At 37.1% G+C, this 14,215-nt stretch overlaps 3 protein-coding genes across 3 annotated transcripts; 1 reads left to right on the forward strand and 2 right to left on the reverse strand.

The window, feature by feature from the left end:
• Window positions 1-190: 190 nt before the first annotated feature.
• LOC132859802 (proteinase-activated receptor 3) lies at window positions 191-3,198 on the reverse strand. Its single transcript, XM_060890752.1, has 2 exons — window positions 2,991-3,198; window positions 191-2,310 (listed from the first exon to the last, which is right to left on the reverse strand). Exons 1-2 carry the CDS (start codon window positions 3,046-3,048, stop codon window positions 1,241-1,243), a joined length of 1,128 nt encoding a protein of 375 aa, XP_060746735.1. The 5' UTR covers window positions 3,049-3,198; the 3' UTR covers window positions 191-1,240.
• A 2,388-nt stretch (window positions 3,199-5,586) lies between these two features.
• On the forward strand, window positions 5,587-9,087 carry wdr38 (WD repeat domain 38). Its single transcript, XM_060891564.1, is given in 9 exon segments — window positions 5,587-5,616; window positions 5,726-5,773; window positions 6,282-6,399; window positions 7,788-7,882; window positions 8,427-8,448; window positions 8,451-8,483; window positions 8,486-8,529; window positions 8,591-8,638; window positions 8,817-9,087. Coding segments are annotated over 9 exon segments (687 nt in total). The 3' UTR covers window positions 9,066-9,087.
• A 1,388-nt stretch (window positions 9,088-10,475) lies between these two features.
• Window positions 10,476-13,992, reverse strand: rpl35 (ribosomal protein L35). Its single transcript, XM_060890844.1, has 4 exons — window positions 13,845-13,992; window positions 12,953-13,089; window positions 12,581-12,662; window positions 10,476-10,670 (listed from the first exon to the last, which is right to left on the reverse strand). The coding sequence occupies exons 1-4, from the start codon at window positions 13,845-13,847 to the stop codon at window positions 10,521-10,523; spliced, it is 372 nt and encodes a 123-aa protein (XP_060746827.1). The 5' UTR covers window positions 13,848-13,992; the 3' UTR covers window positions 10,476-10,520.
• Between the last annotated feature and the right edge of the window lie 223 nt (window positions 13,993-14,215).

Genomic DNA, 14,215 nt, shown 5'->3' on the forward strand with positions numbered 1-14,215 from the left:
GTGTGTGTGTGTGTGTGTGTGTGTGTGTGTGTGTGTGTGTGTGTGTGTGTGTGTGTGTACATATATCAGGAAATACAAGCTGAAATTCTGGTCTATCATCTCATATTTATATTTTTATTTCAAACTCAAATGCTTTTATTGTATATATCACCATTTTACAGTAAAATAAACACAAGCTACACACCCTTGTCTTACACAAGATTCCTGGCCCTGAACTCAGACCCTGCAGAGAAACAGAAAGGAAAACAAGAAGAAGAAGAAGAAGAAGAAGAAGAAAAACATAAACCCACAGGAAGAACAGAGGACAAAAAAGAACACAAGATTAAAGGTCATTAAAGTCAAAATATACTTTGGGTTATCGGTGACTAAAAATATCCAGAGACACAGAGACAGAAGGAGAGAGAATGAGAGACGTTCTTTTCATTACTAATTAAACCAAAAGGAAATATTAGAGATGCACAGGCATGTTGGGATCACATGAAACATTAATAATATCAATAAATATACACAGTCTTTAACTTGCTAAGATTGATATGCATTTATTTTATGTGGCAAAGGAATGGTTATATAACAACACAAATAATTCAAATGTGTAGTTTGTCTACAACAAATGTTATTTACATTCAGGTTTCCCCTTCTTGACGATCGTGAACATTTTAAAACTTTCTCGCCCACACTTCCCAAGTTCACACACACACACACACACACACACACACACACACACACACACACACACACACACATACATCACAGTAGTACAATGTTCCCTTTATAGTCCTAGCTATTCGAATGGCACTCAATGTTTTGTTCATGTATAATGGATAACAGTTTGAAACCAAATAGCTGAGCCTTTGCACACCAGATCTGAATGCTAATTCCACTTTGCTATTGCTGTGCAGTGATAAGAAAAAAAAAACAACAATCCTAAACTCAAACTGATTCTTCTCCTATATACAAATTTGTTTAGTGGCAAATACACATCACATCTGTTTTATCTAGGATTAGCAGACATTTTCTCACGCCGAGTGTGATATTTGAAAGAGTAATAAAGAAATAATTATCCAAAAAACGTCAAGGATACTGTTGTGGTATTGACATGGAATGAATCTAACTGGTTTCATTTTTTCTGTTCCAGAAATCGGCCCCTATTTTGAAAAAAGATTCTTTGCACTTTCCTCCAAAATTCAGTGTGCATTTGTAGATTTTTTACAGTGGTATTAATATTGACAAATGTCCAAATTTAAGTGGAAATGCTGAGCATCTTTCCTTTGTGAGACATAAAGTAAAGCCTGGAGCCTGTTGTCCTAGACACAAGCATGAACAGAAATGGGTCCATACAGCAGTGGAGGCAGCAGAGGCAGACGACCACATTAAAGTAGGTGTAGAAGTTGTCATCTCCGCTCGTGTATATGTGTAGATAGTGTAGGAAGTGTATGCAGCTGCTTGGGCTGAAACACATGACAAAGATGAGAAATACCAGTGTGCTGGCCTTGATGTAGAGGCTCCAGTCATGGTGTGAACGGTTCAAATGCCATACAATTGAGCCAAAACATGCTGCAGTCACAAGCAAGGGAAGAAGGAAGCCAAATAATGTTAACCCTATGTTATAGTACACCAAGAAATTGTGAGTACTAGCATCTAAAGGAAGGACATCATGGCACGTGGTGATTCCCAGCTGAGGGATATGGTAGCTCTGATGGACTAGAAGACTGGGCAACATTGCCAATGAAAACACAATCCACACACCTAGACAGGACCAGGCCGTGCTGGAGCGCTTGGGAAGGCGTTTGTAAAAGAAGGGGTGCACCACAGCTAGGTAGCGCTTGATACTCATGCATGCTAGCGTGTGTGCGGAGCAATATAAGTTGCCATAAAAACAGGCAGTGGTGAGACGGCATGCAGCCTCGCCAAATGTCCAGTTGTTGCCTGAAAAGTGGTAATGCGCTTTGAGCAGCAGGCTAAGCAAAAGAAGAAGGTCTGAAGCTGCCAGGCTGCAGCACAAGATGGCTGCAGATACCATACGTACTTTGGTGCCAATTGAGACCAAAATGGCAATGTTGGCAGGGACGCCGATGACAATCGAAACCACATAGATTGACGGGATGGCTCGTGTGCTCAGTGAGCTCCTGAGATACAAGGCACTGCTGTTGGTCAACAATGCAAGGTCTTGAACAGCAACTCCAATGGAGCGTGTTTGCATTTCTGTTGAATTTGGTAGAAGAGGAAGCTGAATGGGGATGGCATAACCCTGGAAAGTTCTTGGCCTTATGCCGCCTGTATTGTTATGGTCATCTTTCTGCTGTTTCTGTCCTAAACAAAAAAAAAGAATAGTTAGAGTTTTAGTGGTCTGATAGAAAAAACATTATTTTGTTGATATTTATCTAAATGGAGTTATGCTACTAGCCCTCAGCATACTTCAGGTGATGAAGATGATCGCCTGGTTTCCGTAAACAATATAACGTAACAATATAACACAAATGTTATGCACGTGACAGCTTGGATACTGATTTGTTGTTATAAGCAAGACATTTCCCAAGTGCTAATTCTAAACAATCTCATGCGTTTCAGTAGCTAGCCAAACTCCCCATTCGTAACCCTTGCTTTATTTAATGATCTCACATCTTCACAGAACACTCGCTGTCATAATGTCATTATGACATTAACTATGCTGAGGCCTTTAATGAATATCCAGAATTTTTTTAATACTCATCCTGAGAACATTTAAAAACCTCAATGTGAAGTCTAGTATCAAACAGATTAAACAATTTTGTTGTTGTTCTAGCGCAATACAACTAAATGAAATTAATTTAGTAAAATGTAAACATCTATTTTACAACCTTAAAAGTTTAGCATTTCTCAGCTAGTGTAATATGAGGTAACTGACTATGATAATTATTCTCATGGATTTAATCTACACAGTCTAAAATAATAAGAACAAGAAGAAATAATTCAAATAAATCATAAAATGGTTAAATAAAACGGGTTTTTACCTTGTGCCATTACTACAACAAGAAAAGTCATCAAGAAGATGGAGGATGTATTTGCCATAACTGCTGCTCAGGTCAATCTTTCACAAAGAATAACGGCAGACTAAACAGTCTAGTCAGCTTCAAACGAATTAATCCACACAAATAGGAGAAGAAAAAAAGGCCGGACCCTTTCTTCATGCTGTGATTTCAGACCACAAAACCCCCCAAAGTGTGTTATTTCTCTCTCTCTCTCTCTCTCTCTCTCTCTCTCTCTCTCTCTCTCTCTCTCTCTCTCTCTCTCTCTCTCTCTCTCTCTCTCAACATCTACTGGGAGAAAAATTCCTCAGCACTACATTACATAACCCAGTCCCTTCCAGTCCCCTTTCCCATACTGTCTTTTTTCTCCTTAGCATATCTGTCAGTACCATAGCCATCATTAATAAAAATAATAATTAGTAATGTTAGTTGTAAATTTTTCTCAGCATTATGGGGTGACAATTTTGATATGTCATGTTTCATTTGAAACTGATGACACATCCTTTATATTCTTTCTACACTGAATTAATTTGTTTATTTAGCTACTTTACCTCAGAGTAATAGCAGAACTGGCAAAGACACTAGACCCAGACTGTCTGAGTGAATAAGTAATAGTAAGAGGAAATAAATGACTTAGATTTTGACAGCGCACCAGCTTTATACAAAAGATACAGAATATTTTTTGTTATACTAGCAGCTAAAAATGATGATCGGTTTATGTAATATTTATTTTCAAGCTAGAACCTCTTTTCAAATGAAGTTAAGAAGTGACTATAAGAAAGAATAGAACAATAGAAGATAAGGAAAGAGGTGCAAATATATTCAGATTCATATCAGACACAGACAAGCAACGAGATGGTGAGATAATGTTTGTTCATGAACATCTGTGTGACGCATTAGTAACCCTGTGGTTTTTATTTCTGGTAAGCAGCCTTCAACCATACAACTACATAAACACACACTGCAAAAAACATCCACTGAGTGTATTTGCAAAGCTGCTGTGCATCTTGTGTCCTGCTAAGAGATCTGCTATGATGCAGAGGTCAGACTGCTGAAGAGAACATTCAGTAACTGACATTAAAAACATCACTTCTTGCTTGCTGTTAACATCTGCAGAGACACATTTCATGAGAACAGCTAGTTGTTAAATCTCAGAGACATTCATTCTTTACCAATAACCACTAGGATGTGTCTCAATCTGCTTCCTAGGTAGTGGAACTGTATTATGGTGTACACGAGTTCAGGGCAGTGCAAAGACCCTGGCTCATTACACATTGACACTGGAAATTGAGTCATCATGGTCTCATTACACATTGAGACCATGTTGACTCAATTTCCGGTGACACGACTACCAACAAAACCCAAAATATCAACTATTTTAGTTTGATACGTCATAGTAATCCAAGCAGGTTCATAAGAGAGCTAGCAGATTTGTATTGAAATACAAATTAAAAAAAACACTTAAAAGTTGTTACACTGAAACAAACCATATAGAGAAATTCAAATAAAGCTAAACATCTAAGCTAAAGTATATAATTATTTGAGAGCTACAACAATGATACCAAGCTACTTATGTATTTAAATGATGTTGGCTGAGAGACATAATAACATAATAATTTCCAGTAAAGGAACATAGTGAGCATTGATGGACAGCAAACATTTAAGTGCCCTGTAAAAGTTTAGCAATTAAGACACCTTTTAAAATGCAACTCCCTGATCAGTGCCCTGACTTCTGAACTAGAGAGGCAAATGAGACACTCCCCTGGTGGCAGTGGATCTGGACTCTAACCCTGAAACCCGGCAGGAATACATGATAAATGGAATGTCATGCCAGTGCAAGCCACCACCCACCCACACACACACACACACACACACACACACACACCAAAAAATAATATTAAATCCACCTGGCAGGTTTTAAGGTGGATGAAGAACAGTAACCCGAGATCAGAATGGAGCTTAATTTGCCTTCAGATTGACTTGATACACACTCAAACACAGACAATTTCCACACATTTTCCACACTTTAAATTTAGATCATAATTTTCAAAAAGATCAAAAAATTTAGAGTAGTATTAAAAAATAGATTTTGTCAGAGAGTTACATTATATGCAGCTCTAATTATGAAAGCACATGCTCTGCCTTATTTTATCATGAACCATCTTATCAGTTAACATATACAGTATGCACTAATGTATGTCATGAGTCGATTTTCCTGATAGGATTCATTCCAACACTAGCGCTCCAATGAATCAAACTGTGCTACTGCTGAACTGCTTGAAGCAGGTTTATGAACACAAATATATTCTGTTAATAAATATTTGACATGTTAAATTGAAGGGGATTTTAGCTATATTTTATTATTATTTGACATGTACTATTGCTGGTGGTAGTGAGAGTAGCAAGTTCATGTACGATTTCTGTGGAAAAACAAAAGCTTCAGTTTGCTTGTGCTTGCGAATCATATGCTAGTGAATCACAACATGACTCACTCAATAACAGAGTTATTTGGTAAGGGATTTACTCAAAATTCATTCTTAACAAGATCCTGTGGGTCTGACTTGGCTTGCTAATAATCGACATGATCCACCCTGTTCACCAGACCATCACTGTGGATACGATGAACCAGCAAACACCTCCATCTACAGCTTAGGGTCCTTATATTATCTAAATGATGCAATAAGAACACTATTATTTTTTAAATATTTAAATAATTCAAGCATCCCATTGTTGCACACGTAATATACTTTTCAGGCCACAAAGGAGAGGCGGGTGAAGGTCATATGATAATTTGATTCCATCATACAGTATAGCCTATAATATGTTACATTAGTGTGCTTATTTAGTTGTTAGAAATGTGTTTGGATTATTATTATTATTATTATTATTATTATTATTATTATTATTATTATTATTACTATTATTTCTACAGCTTACAGTATAACGAACACCCTTTTAACAGAGACTTTATAGCTGTAGAAGAATAATGATTTATAATCGTGATGTCAGCCAGAGGAGTGGGTATTGTCACAGGGAATATTTTCCTTGCCTTTGTTGCAAATGACCTCTTGATTGAAAATTCAGTTCCACATAAAACTCTACATCGTACATATATAATATGTAATTGAAAAAACTTACAATAGATTTTTCAGATGCAATATTTAAGGACAAAAAACATTGAGGCTAAAATTGAGGTAAATGAATTTTATTTAGATTATAAGAAATAATCAGAACATTATTATTATTATTATTATTATTATTATTATTATAATAAAGGTGAATTGTTGCGCATTCTAACCTGACTGATAACCTGATCTCATGCTCATATGCTCAGATGACATTCGTCTTTACCTGTGGAGAGCATCTAATGGGAAACTTGTGGCCAAAATCCATGGTAACAGGTTAGGAGGATCAGATGATTGTCCTTTCTTTGTTTCAGACATCGTGAGGTAGCTTTACCAGTTTTAACAGTTAGTGAGTATATTTCACCAATGTCACCAATCAAGTGTGTTTACATATTAACAGGTTTGTAAATACAAACCTCCAATAGACAACAAGAACAAAAAATAAGTTGTAAACAATAAACTTTGGCTATTATTATGGCTAATAAACACCTTGCCATTACGACTGTAAATTCAAGTAACATATTTTAGAGTTGCAGACTTGACCAATCGTATCGAGCATACCGAGTATTCTTGTATACATTCCAACTCTTTTAGAGGACAGTAGTAAATGCATGATCAAAAGTTAATAGAAGTCACCAGATAACACCATGAAGCATTATCATAATTTCCATCAGAGTAGACTAGAGTTTGATAAGAATAGATAATAACAGTTTATAACTGATTTATTATAGAAATATTTATTTACAGAATTATATCATTTATCTATTTACACGTTTAAAAACAGTGCTAGAAGCTGGCGAGTAATATCAACAGCAGAACAGTCATTGCTCAACAAGGCACTAGTTTTCTATTGAGAAGAGAAGGAGCCCACTGTGCCAAGATTCATTCAACACTTTTTAGGACAGAAGAGAAAATGCAAACTGTCCATAAATGTGAGGCAAACACACTAAGACATCATGCCCCCGATTTCTTGTTCACAAACACGTTTTATTCTATTTCTGTATCTACACTATATGTGTCTATATATATAAAACACATTTTTAACACATTTTAACACTGTTGTTCACTATTCAGCTGTTTGCAGCCTTATCCACTGATCCCTCCCCTAACCATAGGGCAGGTATACCACATAGTTTATATCTACGCTGATGACGGACTTTTATATCTCTAAGATCATGAGTGATCTGTTACTTTTTTGCTGGATTTTGCTGATTAATCGTTCAGTCATTTTTCAGGTTACTCTGTTGGCAAAAAAATAATGTGATAATATAGAGCCAGCTTTCATGCAGAGTTTGCCATTTAAAATGACTTCAGACAAGATAAAATACCTGGATGTGGTTGTCTCTAAGAAACCAAAGGACTTAAAATGTAAATGAAATTTTTGGCATTACTTGACAGCTCAAAGTAAGACATTGAATGATGAAGAATTTGGAGGGCTTTGGTTTAAGCAACTTTCATCATTATTACTGGCAGCGAATAGTATTGGTATTGGAATAGCGCTAATGTATTGGTGCCTCGGATACTTTTTGGCTCCTCTTTTGAATCCCTGTTATAATATCGACTCATACTGTATATACAGTCATTCGTATAAATCATGCATATGTTATGTATTTGGCATGGGTCATACATGTATAATATTGAAGACTGTGTGCGTTGTGATCCCGGGCCACAAGCTCATGGGATCACGCTGTAAAATTGTGGTATGTCAGTGTAGATGAGGAGGTCATGACCTTAACAGGACATCAGGGGATTGTTGGTTGGTTTCTAAAAATTCTAAGACGTGATTATATGATACTATTCTGGTTAATATCAATATGCAGGTAAAACACACAAATATGCCTTATCCACTGTAAAAAAAACAAACAAACAAACAAAAAAACTCCTGGACCATCCTGGACAGCACTAATAGTATATAAGGCAGCGCAGTCTGTTGATGACTGGCCCTTTTGTGTACTAAAAAACACATTATAGACAAAAAATCACAGGATCTAGTTAATTTACAGCAACTGCTTTTACTCCTTGTCATTGTATCTATTCAAAATTGAACTAGAACCACAGGTTCACTTTGTTCCTGTGGAATAAATTGTGCTTTTCATGTACAGAGACACAATGTCATGGAGAGACAGAACACACACACTACATTATCGTTTATTCCAAACATCTATTTCCTTCATCATCCCATCATTTTATCAACTTATATTAACTTGTAAATTTTGAATTTGCTGTAATAATTCTGGGTCCCTGAGATGACAGTGAAGTTTGTGTACATACTTAAGTGGTTGTTTGTGTGTTCCAGGCATCCGGTTCATGGGATGGAACAGTGTGTGGTTACTGCAGAGGCGTGAGTGTCTATTTGGGCTGACCGTGTGTACGTGAAGTGTGTGGCTTTCTATAAAAAAGTACTCTAAATGGGTCTCTCTCTCTCACACACACAATGTTAAATGTTTCTCACTCTCACAGATTAAAGTCTGGGACATGGCAGACAGCAGGTGTGTAAACTGTTTACAGGTAGGTATTCACTGTTTGGGTCTGTCATGTGCATAGAAAGCCAATTTTGGGTGTGTATGAGATTGAACTGAAAATGCTTAACAATATTTAATGTTTACAACACAATTCATAAAAAGGACTTAAAAGACGTAGTTTTTATGTTTTACGCACAACAATATATGTGTTGCACGTGTTGTAGGGGCACATAGAATCCGCATATGGGTGTGTGTTCAGCCCTTGTGGTGTCCTGCTCACCCGTGGCATAGACCAACCGGACCACGACGAGGATGGAAAAGAGGACGGGAAGGAAAAGAAAGCGGAGCAAACCCTTGAAAGACAGGTAGAACATGTTAGCTCTGCACACACAGGGTTGAGGTCAAGAAACAAACCCCCATATACCCAAACACAGCGTACACTACAAATGATATACTATGAGTGGATATTATAACAAGGATTGAATAATTCAAGATTGATAATATTTAGTGAATCCAAAATGTCTGTTTGTTTCTAAAGGCTAGCTACAGTAAAAGTTTAACCCTGCTCATTCACGTTATTGTAACATCAATATTTCACTGTAAATTATAATAAATAGCAACTCTGTACATATTTACAGGAATAGTCTTGTCATTTTAAATTATCACTCATATATTGTAATTTCACATTGCGTGGAAAATGTTCTGATATGATTTAATTTTGGTTTAATAAAACCACAAAAACCTGCCATTTTAACAGGTGTAGACTTTTTATATCCATTGTACATAATACCATAAATCAGACCAAGTTAAAAGGTCATTTAAAAGTTGTTTTTAATGTCTACTACATTTTAGATTTTCCACACACACGCCCATTTTCTTTGATCTACATGTAAAGCTCTAACTCCAGTTAAAACCCTAGACATGTCTTAGTCAATTTCACACTGCAGTAATTATGGCTGTGTTGTGTATACACATTTGGCCGTGATGTTATAGCACAGGAGTTTATAGATCATGAACCATATGTCCCACATAAGAATTATTTGAACGTGGTGATCTTAACCCCAAACTAGTATCATAAGGTTTTAGGAGTTACCCGTTTGTTCACAAATTTGTTGTTAAAATAATCAACAGAGCCTTAAACTTTTAGAATTGGAAACAGTGCCATCAACAATCAATCCTAGCAGAAGAGAGTTTGTTTTACTCAAACAGCTGAAACTCAGGACTGGTTGCATGGATTCATGTAAAAGACATGTTTTATACAAAAGTCTGAGAAAGTCTGCAAATGTTGGACTAGAGTGACTTATCTTGATTTGAGTTGATTTCAAATAGATATTTTTTAGAAACTGTAAACTATGATTTATTTCAGCTTCCATGAGCAGGTAACTGAACTGAAAACAAAACGGCACGCAGTTTCAATTTAGCAAGTTATAACAAACATTCAGGAAGAAAAGAAGTGGTTTTGCTAAATCCAGCTATATCCAATTCTCTAATATAAATGTTAAAATACACTTTGAAGTTGTATATAGAATTGGTTTTGCACTTACTCAGCTTGGATCCATACACCAAATGTTTTCCCCACACAGTAAACTCACTCATTACTGTGTAACCTTTTAGACAAACTATTGAATAATTGTTTCCTTTAGTTCACCTATTTATTGAGTTAAACAGATACCCACACATCAGTAAACAGCCAGACAGGCTCCAATATTTGACTATAGTAGCAAGCTTAAAATATCAGTTGTAAAATAATCTAGCTGTAAAAGTTTGGTTTAAAGTGAAACTACACTAAAGTAAAAATGTTATTCTGAGCAAGTTCTTGTAATAGTCATGTGCAAAAAAGCCCATGACACCGATGTTCCAAAAACCAACACCACAAATGCAGGTCTTTGTCCACGAGTGGGGCATTTTATTCAAGCAGAAAAACAGCCTTAAGCCTTGACAGCAAATTTACGCATAGAGTAGAGTCGTGACTTCCTCTGCATCTTCTTGGTCATGAGGCCCTGCTCGTGCTTAGTGAGCTGCCGGCGGATAGCGCGAGTCTTTTTGGGCCTCAGGTCCAGAGGCTTGTATTTCTTCCCCTAAAGAACAATAAAGGATTAAAAAATGTGTGAGAGATTACTGATTATGGCAGTAGGCAGTGAAAGAAAAAACTCAAAAGATACCACACCAAACCTAGGAAGTCACAGTTTTCCTATGGATTTGATGCCTTGGTGCAGTTTCTGCAAACTCACTCAGAAAAGGCTTTAACTGCCAGTAAATTGCTGAGTCACAAGTTTGTTGCAACCATTTTTAAAAAGACATTTAGACAAATACAGACTGAACTAGCTCTAAAGGATGTTTTTCAGCATCTTCCGATAGCACTGAGAGGAAAGGCCAGATCTCACCCAAAAATCAGTGATAGGTCTTGGTTCATATGTTTGGTTATTGAATTATTGAGATGTAAACACTTAATTATCCAAGGACTGAGCAAATGCTTACATTTCTTCATGCTACCATTAACATATCATTTTTGAAACGGTATGGAGGAAGCCAACATGATCTGAAACTGTAAGCCGCCCACAGCAGATGTGTGTCTGAGACTCTGCAGTGAGCAGCCATGATTACTGTAGCAAGAGAGTATTCACACTAACTCCACTGATGCAGGAGCAGCGCTGGGTGATCATCTTGCTAACCCACACCAGCAGCATTTTGAATGTTATAATAAGAAACGTATTAGCAATAATTTAATCTAAACATTTATGTGGACCTCGTACAACTGCACTGTTGAATTTCAGAATCTGAATGTTTGTGTTTTAAAGAATAAAGCAACAACTTCCTGAAGTGCATTCATTTCTAATAACAGCATCAGAGTATGGAATTCTGCTCATGACATGGCAATTTATCAAATGATTACAAAGTTTAAATTAACACATGCAGCATTGTTTCCATGTATAAACATGGTTTACAGATACATGACCATGTGAAACATTGGAGAGAAAGACAAGTTACTTCATTCCCGCACTATTCTTACTCCATCAGTTTGCCCTCTAGCACTCAAACTCAGCTAACCAGAGTTCTGAAAACCCAGAGAAGGAAAACAAATCTTTCTCCTGTGCTGACAAACTTTGTATAACACTATGACTTGATTAAACGTTCTCCTTTGTAAAACATGATTTTTCAAATCTGTTCATTATTAATCAAAGATTAAGTGCCATGTCTGCCATACAAGTTCTTGTTTGGTGCATTAATATTAACCCATTGCAGGGTTTCCCGCAGCACTTTGCAGTTCGGGCGGCCCTCCTAAGCTGGGAGACCCTACTGCCTTAACTAGGCAAAAAAGAAAAAAAATCCACTGCACAAAAGGCCGTCAAGTGCATCTCGGAGAATAGCACGGACGCGCTTCACACCGCGAGCGGGCACGCGCGCCACACGGCCGAAATGCGAGAAAGACGTGGTCCGTCACTTTCTGGAGGATAACTAGCCAGTTGATAAAACGTGTCCGTGAGAACTGTAAGTGGCCTTATGTTTTGGGTTTATTTAAGCCTGTTATTGTATTAGTCTATAGTTCTTGCAAATTTAAAGTTAGCTAGCTGGTGATTTTGTTGTTTGAGTTCTTCACCTGCTAGCTAGGTTGCACGTGCCTGTTTTTAATAATTAAACGTAGTACAGAGTATGTGGTCTCTCTCACAATCGTACAGTCGGCTTGAGGAACACACTTTTTACATAGGCAAATAAAAACATGAGCGCTTTTAAGGCTTGGTAGCATGAATGTGTTGGTAGAATGTCAGCACCTGGCAGTGAAGTGCAGAATGGGTTGTTGACCTTTCTTATAAAGTCAAAATCACGATAATGCTAATAAACGAGAATTTATAAGCAATAAAAGAAAGGCCAGCTTGCCTGCAGCAGAAGTCTTGTCTACAGCTAAATGTGTGACATCAGTAGATACATTTATGTGCATCATATAAGAAACAAGGTGATACTAATCAATCGTAAACGGTGTTAGACTCACCTTGTAAAACTTCCTCAGATTCTCTTTTTGTGTCTGGTTGATGACAGTAAGAACTCTGGCAATGGACTTGCGCACAACACGACTAAGGAGACACAAACATGTATAATTATAAAGTGGTCACTGAATTAAAGTCAGCACACAAATACCAAATTACACACCCCTTTGGTGGGATTAGTATTGGCAAGTTATTTTTAAACAAGTTAGAAACAGGACGACCAGTTAGATCTGCATTTACTACAACACGTCTGTATTTTTCAAAAGCTCAAACCATTTACAGGGAGACAGTTTTCAGGGTTAAGTTACATTAGAGCAGTTACAGCATCTGGTGAAGACTTCTAGCATCAGTCTCACACTAAATCACACACTGCTTACATCTTTGAAAGCTTGGAGGCAGCACCACCAGTGACCTTAGCAACTCTAAGCTGGGAAAGTTCCACTTTCAGGTCATCCAGCTGCTTGAGGAGCTCCTCCTTCTTCTTACCACGCAGATCTCTGGCCTTGATCTTTGCCTAAAACACACACATTAAAGTCAAAAAGAAAGCATCACAGGCTGGTGATTTTTTTCTGCTTAAGTGTCTATGAACTTCATCCTGAACTTAAATCCAGGAATCACATCAGAGCCAATTCAAGTGTAGGGATTTATTTAACATTAACACCTTAAACATCTTAAAAACAAAAGGCACGTGCAGCATTTAACTTGTTTAACAGCTCGCGCAATGAAATATTAGGAAACAAGAGGAAAAATAACAACAATAAACCCAATGACAATCAAACTAACGTGTATAAAAGCCTAACAACTAAAACACGTATTGTGCTCATGTAGGTTAACATTCTGAAGGACATCATTAGGAAATAAACTCAATCAAGTTTGCTAGCTAACTAGCATGCTAAAAGCTAACTAGCATGCTACAAGCTAACGCTACCGTGTTATGACCGATAGACTCCAAACTTCAGGACAAACTCCAATAAAACTGATATTTTACTAGTTACAGGATAGCGGCATAATTTGTAAAAGTGACTATTTTTCCTTTATTGATTAACAGACGGAGACACAGACGGCGGGCGACGCACTGAACGCTGAGGCGAAGCTGAAACAAACGGGAAAAATGTCAAACTAGGACAATTTCAGACTAAGACCAAAAAAATACCCCATCCCGTGCTTTAAGGCAGGACTGATCAGTATATTAAACCCATCTGATGAAACATTTAGGGCTTTAAATCGACAAGATTGCATTAGATTGAAAAGTCATCCTCAAACCCTCACCATTTTACTCGACGGCTGCCACAAGAAAGGAAGTAGAAGAGGTCAGACAGGAACTTCTACCGGGTTACGGATGGATCGTACCATCCTCTTTATCTAGACGGAGGCGGAGGGATGGAAGAGAAAAACAAACTTGTTACAAATGGAATGGAAGCAATAAGATTTAATACGTTTACTAAGAATGACATGTAACTTGTTGTGTAGGTTCGATTAACTGAATATTGTTAAGTTGTAGAAAAAGACTCATATAGGACTTTGTGATTCGTAAATGTGAATGACAAAAGAAGCAGTACAACAACACAACACACACAAACAACACCAACACAAACACAACACACACAAACAACACACACAATCACAAAACACACACAAAC

The sequence above is a fragment of the Tachysurus vachellii genome, chromosome 17 (assembly GCF_030014155.1).
Source record: "Tachysurus vachellii isolate PV-2020 chromosome 17, HZAU_Pvac_v1, whole genome shotgun sequence".
In the NCBI taxonomy this organism is placed as follows: domain Eukaryota; kingdom Metazoa; phylum Chordata; class Actinopteri; order Siluriformes; family Bagridae; genus Tachysurus; species Tachysurus vachellii.